The sequence below is a fragment of the Symsagittifera roscoffensis genome, chromosome 2, assembly GCF_963678635.1.
Source record: "Symsagittifera roscoffensis chromosome 2, txSymRosc1.1, whole genome shotgun sequence".
In the NCBI taxonomy this organism is placed as follows: Eukaryota; Metazoa; Xenacoelomorpha; order Acoela; family Convolutidae; genus Symsagittifera; species Symsagittifera roscoffensis.
In genome coordinates this window covers 61,240,031-61,253,081 of record NC_087063.1, presented here as the reverse complement: position 1 = coordinate 61,253,081, position 13,051 = coordinate 61,240,031, and the positions used below count along the sequence as shown (strand labels likewise).

Below are 13,051 nucleotides of genomic sequence, written 5' to 3'. Positions count from 1 at the left end.
GTTCTGTGAACCAAGTCCTCAACAAGACATCCCTCGGCATTGAGTTCACCAGCTGGTTCACTATCGACCGGCAATCCCGTTCAAAATCTCGACTGAGAATTGTCACTTGCCTCTTCTCTGTTCTCTCAGTGACGGTCAACCGTTGGATGGTTTGCATCCAATATTGATCATGCCTATCCAAATCTCTATCCAACAAGTCACGGAGCTTCCCCCATGACGTCCGGCGCCACGTTCACTGTCCTATGTGGCAGGGCTATGCTGTTTATACACAGCCTGGTAAGCTCCAGCTGCACCAGATTGGATCGGACCAGCAGATCCAGCGGGACAGGATCACCCCTGGACAATACCTTTATTTCAGCCACCGTCTCCACCGGAAGTTCAGGGTGTCCTGGTATGGGGTGCCCTGACTTGTCCAGCCACCTGGTGGGTGGTAGTTTATCATAGGTCTCCTTATCTAGAAATGATAATCCGTCTTTGATTTCTGCTTGATTGGCCTGTTTCTCTTCTAGGCGCACATAAAATTCTGTCTTTTTACTGAGGATATCAGCACTTTGATGCTTGTCACGGGTACGGTGCTCTATGATCATGTGGTACCCATCCAGGCGCACGATCCAACGACCAAAATAACTTTGGTCCATCGAATAGGTTTCTAGCCAGGCAAGGGTACGATTATCCACACGCAACTTAAAGGGATCACTCCACAAGTAGGCCCTGTATTTTTCCACGAAAGTGATCACCGCGAACATTTCCGCTTTTGGTGCGCCGTACTTCATCTCAGTATCGCTCAGGACCCTACTTCCATAGGCTATCGGACGGAGAACCGTTCCCCAGTTCCACTCTTGCTCCTGGTGAAGTATGCCCGATTTCGTAACCACTGATGCATCCGTGACTTACACAAACATCCTTTTCTCTATTGGCATGCCGAGTACCGATGCCTCGCAAAGTTCACGTTTAATGTTTTCAAATGAAACTTGTGCCTTATCAGTCCAAGTGAATTTTTTGCCCTTGTTTCTCATCAACTGCTGCATGGGTTATATCTTATCGGCGTACTCTTTGATGAATCCTCGATAATAGTTAGCAAACCCCAAAAAGTTCATCAGCTGTATGTCTGTCTTAGGTGCTTTCCAGGTCAAGACCGCCTCGACCGCTTCCGGATTCGGTCTCACACCATGCTTATCCACAAGGCGGCCTAGATACTTTATTGAGTCTCTAAGAATTTCACACTTGGAGGGTTTGCACTTCAGGCCCGCTTGTTTCATGCAAGCAAACACCTCATCCAACCTCTCTATAAGATCCTCCAGGGTTGGTGTTGCGATCACGACATCATCGACGTAACACATGTTGAGGTTCCCGTATTTCTTTGTTACTTTCGTGAGGGCCTGGGCCATCAGTCGCTGGGATGTGGCCGTCGCTTTGCACAATCCGAACGGCATCCTCTTCCACTGGAACAATCCCAGCTCGCACGCGAAGCCCGTTTTCTCGCGATCTTGCTTCCTGAGTGGCACTTGTCAGAAAGCAGATCCCAAATCTAACGTCGTGAAGAACTTCGCGTCCCCCAATTTGGAGAGGCTCTTATCGATGCGGGGAATCGGGTATGCGTCCTTTATCGTTACTGCGTTCAGGTAGCGGAAATCACAACAAAACCTGAGTTGCCCCCTTTCTTTTTAGCCATGACCATGGGGACTTCGACTGCTCAATCATGTCGTACTCCATTAACATCTCGATCTCTTTCCTGCACGCTTCTGGCTTATGTGGGGTCATTCTGCTCGCCCCTTCCCTATGAAGTACCGAGCCCTCGTCTATCTCAATCTCGTGTTCTACAAAATTGCAGCAACCTATATCAGCTTTATGCTTCGAAAAAACGTCTGTATTCCGATTTAGCACCGCCCTGAGCGAATCTAGTTCTTTGTCCGATATTTTACCCTTCACATATTCTATCTTGGGCAGGACATGTTTTTTGCTGCTAAATCAATTTCTGTTGGTCTTTCGGGAGAATTGGAACAATTAGACAACCCATCATCTGTCTCTGACTTCATTGAAAACAATTTTTTAGAAGATTTCAATTTATTTTTTCTCTTCAGTATACTTTCTCGATTCGCGTCAAAGGGACATTTAGTTACATCAAACTTTTTCAAGTTCTCCACACTCTGAAAATCTGTGTTCAGAGGCAATGCGTAGCCAAGTTTTTTCCCCTCTGTATTGTCACTGTGGTTGCTTCTGTGTTCAACAACACACTCACACACAGTCCGCTCTGAGTGAGTGAGAAACTTCTTCCTAAAATAGCCGAGCTCTTACTGTTCGGATTTGGTACCAGACACACCTGTCTGTCATTACTGAGTTTATTTAAATTTCTCATCCTCAACGTCGCTACCACGGCTTGGTTTGGCTTCAAAATAACTTTTCGATCATGAAAAATCGGCACCTTTGCCTGGTTAATTAAGATCTTATTAGGAGGTTTCTTTTCATACTTCCTCTCAGGATTTTTGATCCTGATCAACCCGTCGTTGAGGTCGATCGTGACATCCAAGTTGCGTACGAAGTCCCTTCCCAGGATGACTTGATCGGATTCGTCCAAATTTTCCACCACCAGGAAGCTCATCCAAAGATGTCTCCCTCCAAGCTGTAGTGACATAATCGGGGCCGTCCTGTCACATAGATTGCTCCCTGATTGGCAGCAGCCAGTCTGAGGTTTGTTGGTATCAAATCCGACCTGTCGAAGCCTATATCAGTTCAAGTGCTGACTGGCATGACGCTGACCACTGCTCCCGTATCTAACAGTCCTTTTACTGAAAGTTGTCTGCCCTGCACATCCAGCACATTTGCTGCCAGATCGGCTTCGCAACCTATGTGAACCGCATCCTGTTCAAGCATGGCGTTATGTCCGATTCGTCGCACCTTCAGCTCTTCTCGACCAATGTATATCCGGCCTACTTGATCGCTGGCATCAGTCACGTGAGCCTTTGTGTAGATGTTAAGGTCGTCCACATTCATCAGAATCGGATATGGGCCATGGACTTCAATGTAATGTCCATCTACTCTCATTAACCTTGGACCTGCTGTCGTGAGCAACGCTCGCACTGCCCTGGAGTCCAACTTTGGATCCTTCTCCCTCAGGTAGTCCGCATAAATATCCAGGTGTACCAGCGTGACCTCCGACGGTTCACCAAGTTCTTGACCACCTGGTGTCCTGCGACCGATATAATGGACATTATCTTCGTTCCTTCCTCGGTCATGCCAAAGATTTTACCCGATATAACATTTAGCTTTAGTCCCAGTTTTCTGGGTTCCTGTTTGTCCTCTTCTTTCGTTTTTTTCCCCAGAATGTCATTTTTTCCCCGAAGATCTTTGCTTTCTAGTTCCGACCTTACCCATTTATCAACTTCTTTCGTGGCTAGCTCCTGCTGGACATTCTGTAATGCAGTCCGGGCTGCTAAGCCATAATCCACCTTGAGCGGGCCAGCCGACTCTGCCTCCAGGCTCGAGGCTATCACCTCATCAAGCAAGGTCTTCACCTTCTTAGTCGTAAATGTGCTCGGTGTCGTCTCTTTTCTCCGAGACTCAGCCTCGTTCATCAGACGTGCTCGACTGGCTTTGACGCCCGAAAGAGCCTCTTCATCACGGAGAATTTTCCGCCAGCGCATTTCAAAACTGAGTGCAATCCGACTTGAAGTTTCCCTCGAAATTACAGAAGAAGCACCTTGGTCCATACTTCTTTATGAGTCCTCTAACGTACTCTTCTTGGTCCTCGTCGGTCGCATCAACATCATCGAGAAAGTAGCCTATCGCTTTCATGTTCTGTTTGTAAGCAGAACAGGCGGAAACATGGTGGTCCATCGAGCTACAATCGGCACATGACCTCCTCCTATCCATGTCGTCTCGAGTTCTGTACCAACTGGAGTTCGCGCCAGTGTTTGTTCAGCTGTAGTTGCCATAATTGCTGTAACGGATTTGCGCCCTCGGTTTCATGAGCAAGTACTCACGCGACTTCATACGCAAATCATCGGGCGTGGGTACCTGGTCAACCAACAGGGTGAAGTGTGTAGCTAGCATGGTTTTCAGCTGATCACTTTTTACTCCATCCATGAACTTAGAGGCGATGGCCAAGTTTCGCTCCGATATTCTCTCATCGGGATTACTTCTCCTTCTGAGTAGTTCAAGGTCGTCTAATAACTTGTCTATGGATTCTTCATCTCTTTGGCGCCTCTTTTCGAACTTCACCATAGCCTGATGCCCTTATACACCAGAGCCGAAACGATTCAGCAAGATTTCGAATATCTTTCGAGCGCTGTCTCGTTCATTGGCCCTTATCGCCATCACACAATTTAGGGCGGTGCCCTCCAGGTTGCTTGTCAATGCGCTGCATTCCTGTTTCTTTGAGAGATTCTCTTCTTCATAGTGTAACTTCATCACTTCTATCCAAGTATCGATGCAGCCATCTGACTCGTCCTTAAATGACTTCGGCTTTTCGAGTGTCCTCCTTGACCTCTCTCCTCTCTCGGTTGACTTCGAGAGCTTGGTGATAAATGGTTCAAGAGACCTGTTCAGAGGCTCAAATATCGAAGCATACATCGTTGTGTCCTGTGAAACTCTAGTCAGATCTGGCACTGATCTGACTTGTGGCACAGTGAGCAATCGTGCCTCCGGGGTGGCATCCGCTTCTGGTAGGACCGGGTCTGTCCAACCTGGCCTCGATGGGGCTGCCCTGGGCCGCTCGTTATATTTAGATTCGTGATTCGTTCACGAACTCTGCTGGGCCCCGGCATAGCTGCGTGCTCCGTCTCCATCATTTGCCTGGCGTGAGCGCTCCATTGGGGCGGAACGATCCTCCCGATTACTCCCGTTTAAGATCTCGTCAAGCTTCCGCATCATCAGGTCAGATTTGCCATCCAACCTCTTCTACAGGCTAGTCATCGTATGATCATCGGTTTTGTCGTGATCGTTCAATAATCGCTCGATCTCTCTTGCCATCCTAATCTCTCTTTCCACTGACTCCTTGTTTGCTTGAGCCAAGCTCTCCGCCAGGCATTGATCGGTGTTGCGAATCAATTGAGCCTGATCGACTCTCGCCTGCGACTTCACGTTTGTCAGCTCATCTCGCAATTTCTCTTGATCCTGGTGAGCTCTCTCCTCGACTTGTTCTATTCTCTTAGTCATGTCCAGTCGCAGTTCTTCAAGGCCTGTCATTACGCCAGCAAACATGTCACTTATATCGCCAGCCGCCTCCGATGCCGGGGTTAGACCCAGAGATGATGAGGTCAACAGCTGTTGCAGCCTAGTACTCGATGACGCGCCGCCCTTTTGCTTGCCCATCGACATCATCAACCTGTCGAACGTCGAGGATACTCTTACGGTCATCCCATAAGACATCGGCCTGGTCGGCGAGTTGGCCATCGCTTTCCTGTCCTTATCATTCCTTGGGCACGGCTCGAAGTCCACATCCGGATGAGTTATCTCCGGATGGTCATAACTGGAAGATAGACCTTCGGTTTGTAGTGATGCCATGCGCTCGTCGTGCAAAGAGTTCCAGCTTTTCTTGGCTTCGAACTTCTGTGTTCCTCACTTGAACTTATACTTGACATCATCGCATTTTTGTTCTGCTTGACTAGAGATGGTTGTTCTTTTCTCCACTTGTTACTCTTGGTCTCTGATTTGGACATTCCCCTGAAAAATACTTCTTCTCGCGGTTCGACCTCGGAACGCTCTGAGGCCTCCTTCCATACTTTCAACTTCGTCCCGTTCAAAGTCCTTGCATGGCTCTTCAAGGTCGGCGTGATGGTGGTAGTCGGGTCGGATCAGCGTTTGCTCCCCTTCCTCGAAGGGATCCGTAAGCGTCTCGCTCGCCTGTCCGGTCTCACTACTTCGCCCTTGATCGTCATCGAAGTTCTTCTCGCTTCTGAGTTTCATTCCGCTCACTGAAAGACCAGCGTGACCTTTAATCGCTTCTTCATCAGCAAAGACATCGGAAATGTTACTAACCGTATATTGGCTACGCCGTGGTTTGAGCTTTCGTGTAGTCCCCGTACTCAGCCTGGGAATCTTAGTTGTTGTCCCTAACAAATCCCTGCGCTGCACAACCAAAAAAGCAACCAAAAAAAAATTTTGCTCGGGTACTTCTGATAAACCCGATCTAGAATCCAAAGTTGATCACAATTTTCCGGGTCAAATGGGCTCCTATAATCCTAATACGCACGCCCGTTGGTAGTTGACTTTTTATTCCGACTCTGAATGAATGTTTTAGTTGCTCAAATTGCCCCAGAAGGTACCCCTATAATCCTAATACGCACGCCCGTTGGTAGTTGACTTTTTATTCCGACTCTGAATGAATGTTTTAGTTGCTCAAACTGCCCCAGAAGGTACCCCTATTTCTAAAAACTCAAAAATTCGATCCTCAAAACATATTAACAGGGTTGGTGTTGCGATCACGACATCATCGACGTAACACATGTTGAGGTTCCCGTATTTCTTTGTTACTTTCGTGAGGGCCTGGGCCATCAGTCGCTGGGATGTGGCCGTCGCTTTGCACAATCCGAACGGCATCCTCTTCCACTGGAACAATCCCAGCTCGCACGCGAAGCCCGTTTTCTCGCGATCTTGCTTCCTGAGTGGCACTTGTCAGAAAGCAGATCCCAAATCTAACGTCGTGAAGAACTTCGCGTCCCCCAATTTGGAGAGGCTCTTATCGATGCGGGGAATCGGGTATGCGTCCTTTATCGTTACTGCGTTCAGGTAGCGGAAATCACAACAAAACCTGAGTTGCCCCCTTTCTTTTTAGCCATGACCATGGGGACTTCGACTGCTCAATCATGTCGTACTCCATTAACATCTCGATCTCTTTCCTGCACGCTTCTGGCTTATGTGGGGTCATTCTGCTCGCCCCTTCCCTATGAAGTACCGAGCCCTCGTCTATCTCAATCTCGTGTTCTACAAAATTGCAGCAACCTATATCAGCTTTATGCTTCGAAAAAACGTCTGTATTCCGATTTAGCACCGCCCTGAGCGAATCTAGTTCTTTGTCCGATATTTTACCCTTCACATATTCTATCTTGGGCAGGACATGTTTTTTGCTGCTAAATCAATTTCTGTTGGTCTTTCGGGAGAATTGGAACAATTAGACAACCCATCATCTGTCTCTGACTTCATTGAAAACAATTTTTTAGAAGATTTCAATTTATTTTTTCTCTTCAGTATACTTTCTCGATTCGCGTCAAAGGGACATTTAGTTACATCAAACTTTTTCAAGTTCTCCACACTCTGAAAATCTGTGTTCAGAGGCAATGCGTAGCCAAGTTTTTTCCCCTCTGTATTGTCACTGTGGTTGCTTCTGTGTTCAACAACACACTCACACACAGTCCGCTCTGAGTGAGTGAGAAACTTCTTCCTAAAATAGCCGAGCTCTTACTGTTCGGATTTGGTACCAGACACACCTGTCTGTCATTACTGAGTTTATTTAAATTTCTCATCCTCAACGTCGCTACCACGGCTTGGTTTGGCTTCAAAATAACTTTTCGATCATGAAAAATCGGCACCTTTGCCTGGTTAATTAAGATCTTATTAGGAGGTTTCTTTTCATACTTCCTCTCAGGATTTTTGATCCTGATCAACCCGTCGTTGAGGTCGATCGTGACATCCAAGTTGCGTACGAAGTCCCTTCCCAGGATGACTTGATCGGATTCGTCCAAATTTTCCACCACCAGGAAGCTCATCCAAAGATGTCTCCCTCCAAGCTGTAGTGACATAATCGGGGCCGTCCTGTCACATAGATTGCTCCCTGATTGGCAGCAGCCAGTCTGAGGTTTGTTGGTATCAAATCCGACCTGTCGAAGCCTATATCAGTTCAAGTGCTGACTGGCATGACGCTGACCACTGCTCCCGTATCTAACAGTCCTTTTACTGAAAGTTGTCTGCCCTGCACATCCAGCACATTTGCTGCCAGATCGGCTTCGCAACCTATGTGAACCGCATCCTGTTCAAGCATGGCGTTATGTCCGATTCGTCGCACCTTCAGCTCTTCTCGACCAATGTATATCCGGCCTACTTGATCGCTGGCATCAGTCACGTGAGCCTTTGTGTAGATGTTAAGGTCGTCCACATTCATCAGAATCGGATATGGGCCATGGACTTCAATGTAATGTCCATCTACTCTCATTAACCTTGGACCTGCTGTCGTGAGCAACGCTCGCACTGCCCTGGAGTCCAACTTTGGATCCTTCTCCCTCAGGTAGTCCGCATAAATATCCAGGTGTACCAGCGTGACCTCCGACGGTTCACCAAGTTCTTGACCACCTGGTGTCCTGCGACCGATATAATGGACATTATCTTCGTTCCTTCCTCGGTCATGCCAAAGATTTTACCCGATATAACATTTAGCTTTAGTCCCAGTTTTCTGGGTTCCTGTTTGTCCTCTTCTTTCGTTTTTTTCCCCAGAATGTCATTTTTTCCCCGAAGATCTTTGCTTTCTAGTTCCGACCTTACCCATTTATCAACTTCTTTCGTGGCTAGCTCCTGCTGGACATTCTGTAATGCAGTCCGGGCTGCTAAGCCATAATCCACCTTGAGCGGGCCAGCCGACTCTGCCTCCAGGCTCGAGGCTATCACCTCATCAAGCAAGGTCTTCACCTTCTTAGTCGTAAATGTGCTCGGTGTCGTCTCTTTTCTCCGAGACTCAGCCTCGTTCATCAGACGTGCTCGACTGGCTTTGACGCCCGAAAGAGCCTCTTCATCACGGAGAACTTTCCGCCAGCGCATTTCAAAACTGAGTGCAATCCGACTTGAAGTTTCCCTCGAAATTACAGAAGAAGCACCTTGGTCCATACTTCTTTATGATTCCTCTAACGTACTCTTCTTGGTCCTCGTCGGTCGCATCAACATCATCGAGAAAGTAGCCTATCGCTTTCATGTTCTGTTTGTAAGCAGAACAGGCGGAAACATGGTGGTCCATCGAGCTACAATCGGCACATGACCTCCTCCTATCCATGTCGTCTCGAGTTCTGTACCAACTGGAGTTCGCGCCAGTGTTTGTTCAGCTGTAGTTGCCATAATTGCTGTAACGGATTTGCGCCCTCGGTTTCATGAGCAAGTACTCACGCGACTTCATACGCAAATCATCGGGCGTGGGTACCTGGTCAACCAACAGGGTGAAGTGTGTAGCTAGCATGGTTTTCAGCTGATCACTTTTTACTCCATCCATGAACTTAGAGGCGATGGCCAAGTTTCGCTCCGATATTCTCTCATCGGGATTACTTCTCCTTCTGAGTAGTTCAAGGTCGTCTAATAACTTGTCTATGGATTCTTCATCTCTTTGGCGCCTCTTTTCGAACTTCACCATAGCCTGATGCCCTTATACACCAGAGCCGAAACGATTCAGCAAGATTTCGAATATCTTTCGAGCGCTGTCTCGTTCATTGGCCCTTATCGCCATCACACAATTTAGGGCGGTGCCCTCCAGGTTGCTTGTCAATGCGCTGCATTCCTGTTTCTTTGAGAGATTCTCTTCTTCATAGTGTAACTTCATCACTTCTATCCAAGTATCGATGCAGCCATCTGACTCGTCCTTAAATGACTTCGGCTTTTCGAGTGTCCTCCTTGACCTCTCTCCTCTCTCGGTTGACTTCGAGAGCTTGGTGATAAATGGTTCAAGAGACCTGTTCAGAGGCTCAAATATCGAAGCATACATCGTTGTGTCCTGTGAAACTCTAGTCAGATCTGGCACTGATCTGACTTGTGGCACAGTGAGCAATCGTGCCTCCGGGGTGGCATCCGCTTCTGGTAGGACCGGGTCTGTCCAACCTGGCCTCGATGGGGCTGCCCTGGGCCGCTCGTTATATTTAGATTCGTGATTCGTTCACGAACTCTGCTGGGCCCCGGCATAGCTGCGTGCTCCGTCTCCATCATTTGCCTGGCGTGAGCGCTCCATTGGGGCGGAACGATCCTCCCGATTACTCCCGTTTAAGATCTCGTCAAGCTTCCGCATCATCAGGTCAGATTTGCCATCCAACCTCTTCTACAGGCTAGTCATCGTATGAGCATCGGTTTTGTCGTGATCGTTCAATAATCGCTCGATCTCTCTTGCCATCCTAATCTCTCTTTCCACTGACTCCTTGTTTGCTTGAGCCAAGCTCTCCGCCAGGCATTGATCGGTGTTGCGAATCAATTGAGCCTGATCGACTCTCGCCTGCGACTTCACGTTTGTCAGCTCATCTCGCAATTTCTCTTGATCCTGGTGAGCTCTCTCCTCGACTTGTTCTATTCTCTTAGTCATGTCCAGTCGCAGTTCTTCAAGGCCTGTCATTACGCCAGCAAACATGTCACTTATATCGCCAGCCGCCTCCGATGCCGGGGTTAGACCCAGAGATGATGAGGTCAACAGCTGTTGCAGCCTAGTACTCGATGACGCGCCGCCCTTTTGCTTGCCCATCGACATCATCAACCTGTCGAACGTCGAGGATACTCTTACGGTCATCCCATAAGACATCGGCCTGGTCGGCGAGTTGGCCATCGCTTTCCTGTCCTTATCATTCCTTGGGCACGGCTCGAAGTCCACATCCGGATGAGTTATCTCCGGATGGTCATAACTGGAAGATAGACCTTCGGTTTGTAGTGATGCCATGCGCTCGTCGTGCAAAGAGTTCCAGCTTTTCTTGGCTTCGAACTTCTGTGTTCCTCACTTGAACTTATACTTGACATCATCGCATTTTTGTTCTGCTTGACTAGAGATGGTTGTTCTTTTCTCCACTTGTTACTCTTGGTCTCTGATTTGGACATTCCCCTGAAAAATACTTCTTCTCGCGGTTCGACCTCGGAACGCTCTGAGGCCTCCTTCCATACTTTCAACTTCGTCCCGTTCAAAGTCCTTGCATGGCTCTTCAAGGTCGGCGTGATGGTGGTAGTCGGGTCGGATCAGCGTTTGCTCCCCTTCCTCGAAGGGATCCGTAAGCGTCTCGCTCGCCTGTCCGGTCTCACTACTTCGCCCTTGATCGTCATCGAAGTTCTTCTCGCTTCTGAGTTTCATTCCGCTCACTGAAAGACCAGCGTGACCTTTAATCGCTTCTTCATCAGCAAAGACATCGGAAATGTTACTAACCGTATATTGGCTACGCCGTGGTTTGAGCTTTCGTGTAGTCCCCGTACTCAGCCTGGGAATCTTAGTTGTTGTCCCTATCAAATCCCTGCGCTGCACAACCAAAAAAGCAACCAAAAAAAAATTTTGCTCGGGTACTTCTGATAAACCCGATCTAGAATCCAAAGTTGATCACAATTTTCCGGGTCAAATGGGCTCCTATAATCCTAATACGCACGCCCGTTGGTAGTTGACTTTTTATTCCGACTCTGAATGAATGTTTTAGTTGCTCAAATTGCCCCAGAAGGTACCCCTATAATCCTAATACGCACGCCCGTTGGTAGTTGACTTTTTATTCCGACTCTGAATGAATGTTTTAGTTGCTCAAACTGCCCCAGAAGGTACCCCTATTTCTAAAAACTCAAAAATTCGATCCTCAAAACATATTAACCAAATTCGGAAAATTACAAAAATTTCGATCGAAAAAATTTTGTTTTCGCCAATTTTTATTAGGTTTTTTTTCGAGCGGTTTCTTTAGTTAGAGGCATCGATCTACGAAGTAACTCCCTGTATTAAAGCTTTTTGCTGTTCGGAAAAGCTCGGATATCCAAAATTTTGGGGGTCAGCAGTTTGGTCGAAAATCAGTATTTTTTGACAAAATTGGGGTGTTTCTCGGGTCTAAAAAGGTTAAAATTAATATATAGTAAGGATAATAATCTATAAGTAGTCGTTAATCAATATTACTATACCCTCCTTTGCACCAAAATACCCGAATTAAAACGCTTAACTCCGAAATTCGCAATCGATGGAGGGTACAATCGGACCGCGCCAATCGTACCCCCAACCACTTAAGTTTTAATGAAATAGTACCCGAACGATACTAAAATTGTGTCAACGATACCAAATAGTCGTTGTGGATGTTGTCCTTGATGTCCCTGTTGAGCGTGGAACACGTCTTTTCAGATAATTTTATTTGTGGCTTTTTCTTGGTTATACACTATTTTTGTTCGGTTTTACACTTTCTCTTTAATTGTTTTTGGTCCCGGGACCTTGGGACAAGCGGGCTATCGACTCCCCACCTAAACCTCCGGCCCATGGAATTTTCGGTGCTAACTAGGCGGAGGGTCCGCACCTTCCTCCTAGTACAACAAAGGTCATTAAGGCTAGAGTTCGGTCATACGTTCGGAGCGGAGTGTTCATCGGTGAAACGTTTACTGATCATGATAGTCTTATGCCTTTAGCAGGCCCACCCAGGAGCGCCATAAAAAAGTCTATGTAGCATTCGCCCAAATACTTCACAGTGATGGAGCGTAGAAAAAGTACCTATTAACGACTGGCCGGTGTCAGTTAACTAAATTCTACTCGTTTCGACCTAGCCAGTTGATTTTCTGGTCTGTTTAGGGCTAAGTAAAAAGTTACTATTTTCAGGCCATCAGTCAAACGACTTTTATTCAGCTTTCGCTTACATGCAAACACAACCACATAGCTGGGTCTCGGATCCTCAAACTACGTGATGGCTATTAAAAACACGACTCGAATACCCTATTTTACTATGTTTTTGGTGACAGTTCTATATTAAATCCATTGGAGATGGATTGACCCTTTCCTCTTTCTAGCTACTCATACTCTAAAATATCAATCAATACCGGTGTTAATTCAAAGTTTTATGGCATCAGAGTAGCTAAAAAGTCAGTTCCTTATAGTCCTTCACCATATACTGTCTCTGGGGGGCCAAGCCTCCGCTTCCGTGATTTCCCTGTAATAACGTCGTTATTACTCCCAATTCGTGGCACGGGAGGCTACTGCTATTTACTCCTTCCCCATTGAAGCCTCCTTTCCGCCTGTCGTGAGGCTTCGTTTTTTTATCGTTACCGTTCGACTGTTTTTCATTATTTCCGCTGTTGTTATATTTTTCGTCATTTTTTGGCCCAAAATGGCCGTTTTTACATTCCTGAGAAATATGACGTCACAAATCGAATTTTTGAAAATTGAAGT

The 13,051-nt window shown here is 47.0% G+C and overlaps 1 protein-coding gene across 1 annotated transcript; it reads right to left on the bottom strand.

Annotated features, from left to right (window-relative positions):
• Positions 1-1,031: 1,031 nt before the first annotated feature.
• LOC134839908 (uncharacterized) lies at positions 1,032-2,632 on the bottom strand. The gene is made up of 3 exons (XM_063855536.1): positions 2,296-2,632; positions 1,676-1,817; positions 1,032-1,494 (listed from the first exon to the last, which is right to left on the bottom strand). The coding sequence occupies exons 1-3, from the start codon at positions 2,630-2,632 to the stop codon at positions 1,032-1,034; spliced, it is 942 nt and encodes a 313-aa protein (XP_063711606.1).
• Between the last annotated feature and the right edge of the window lie 10,419 nt (positions 2,633-13,051).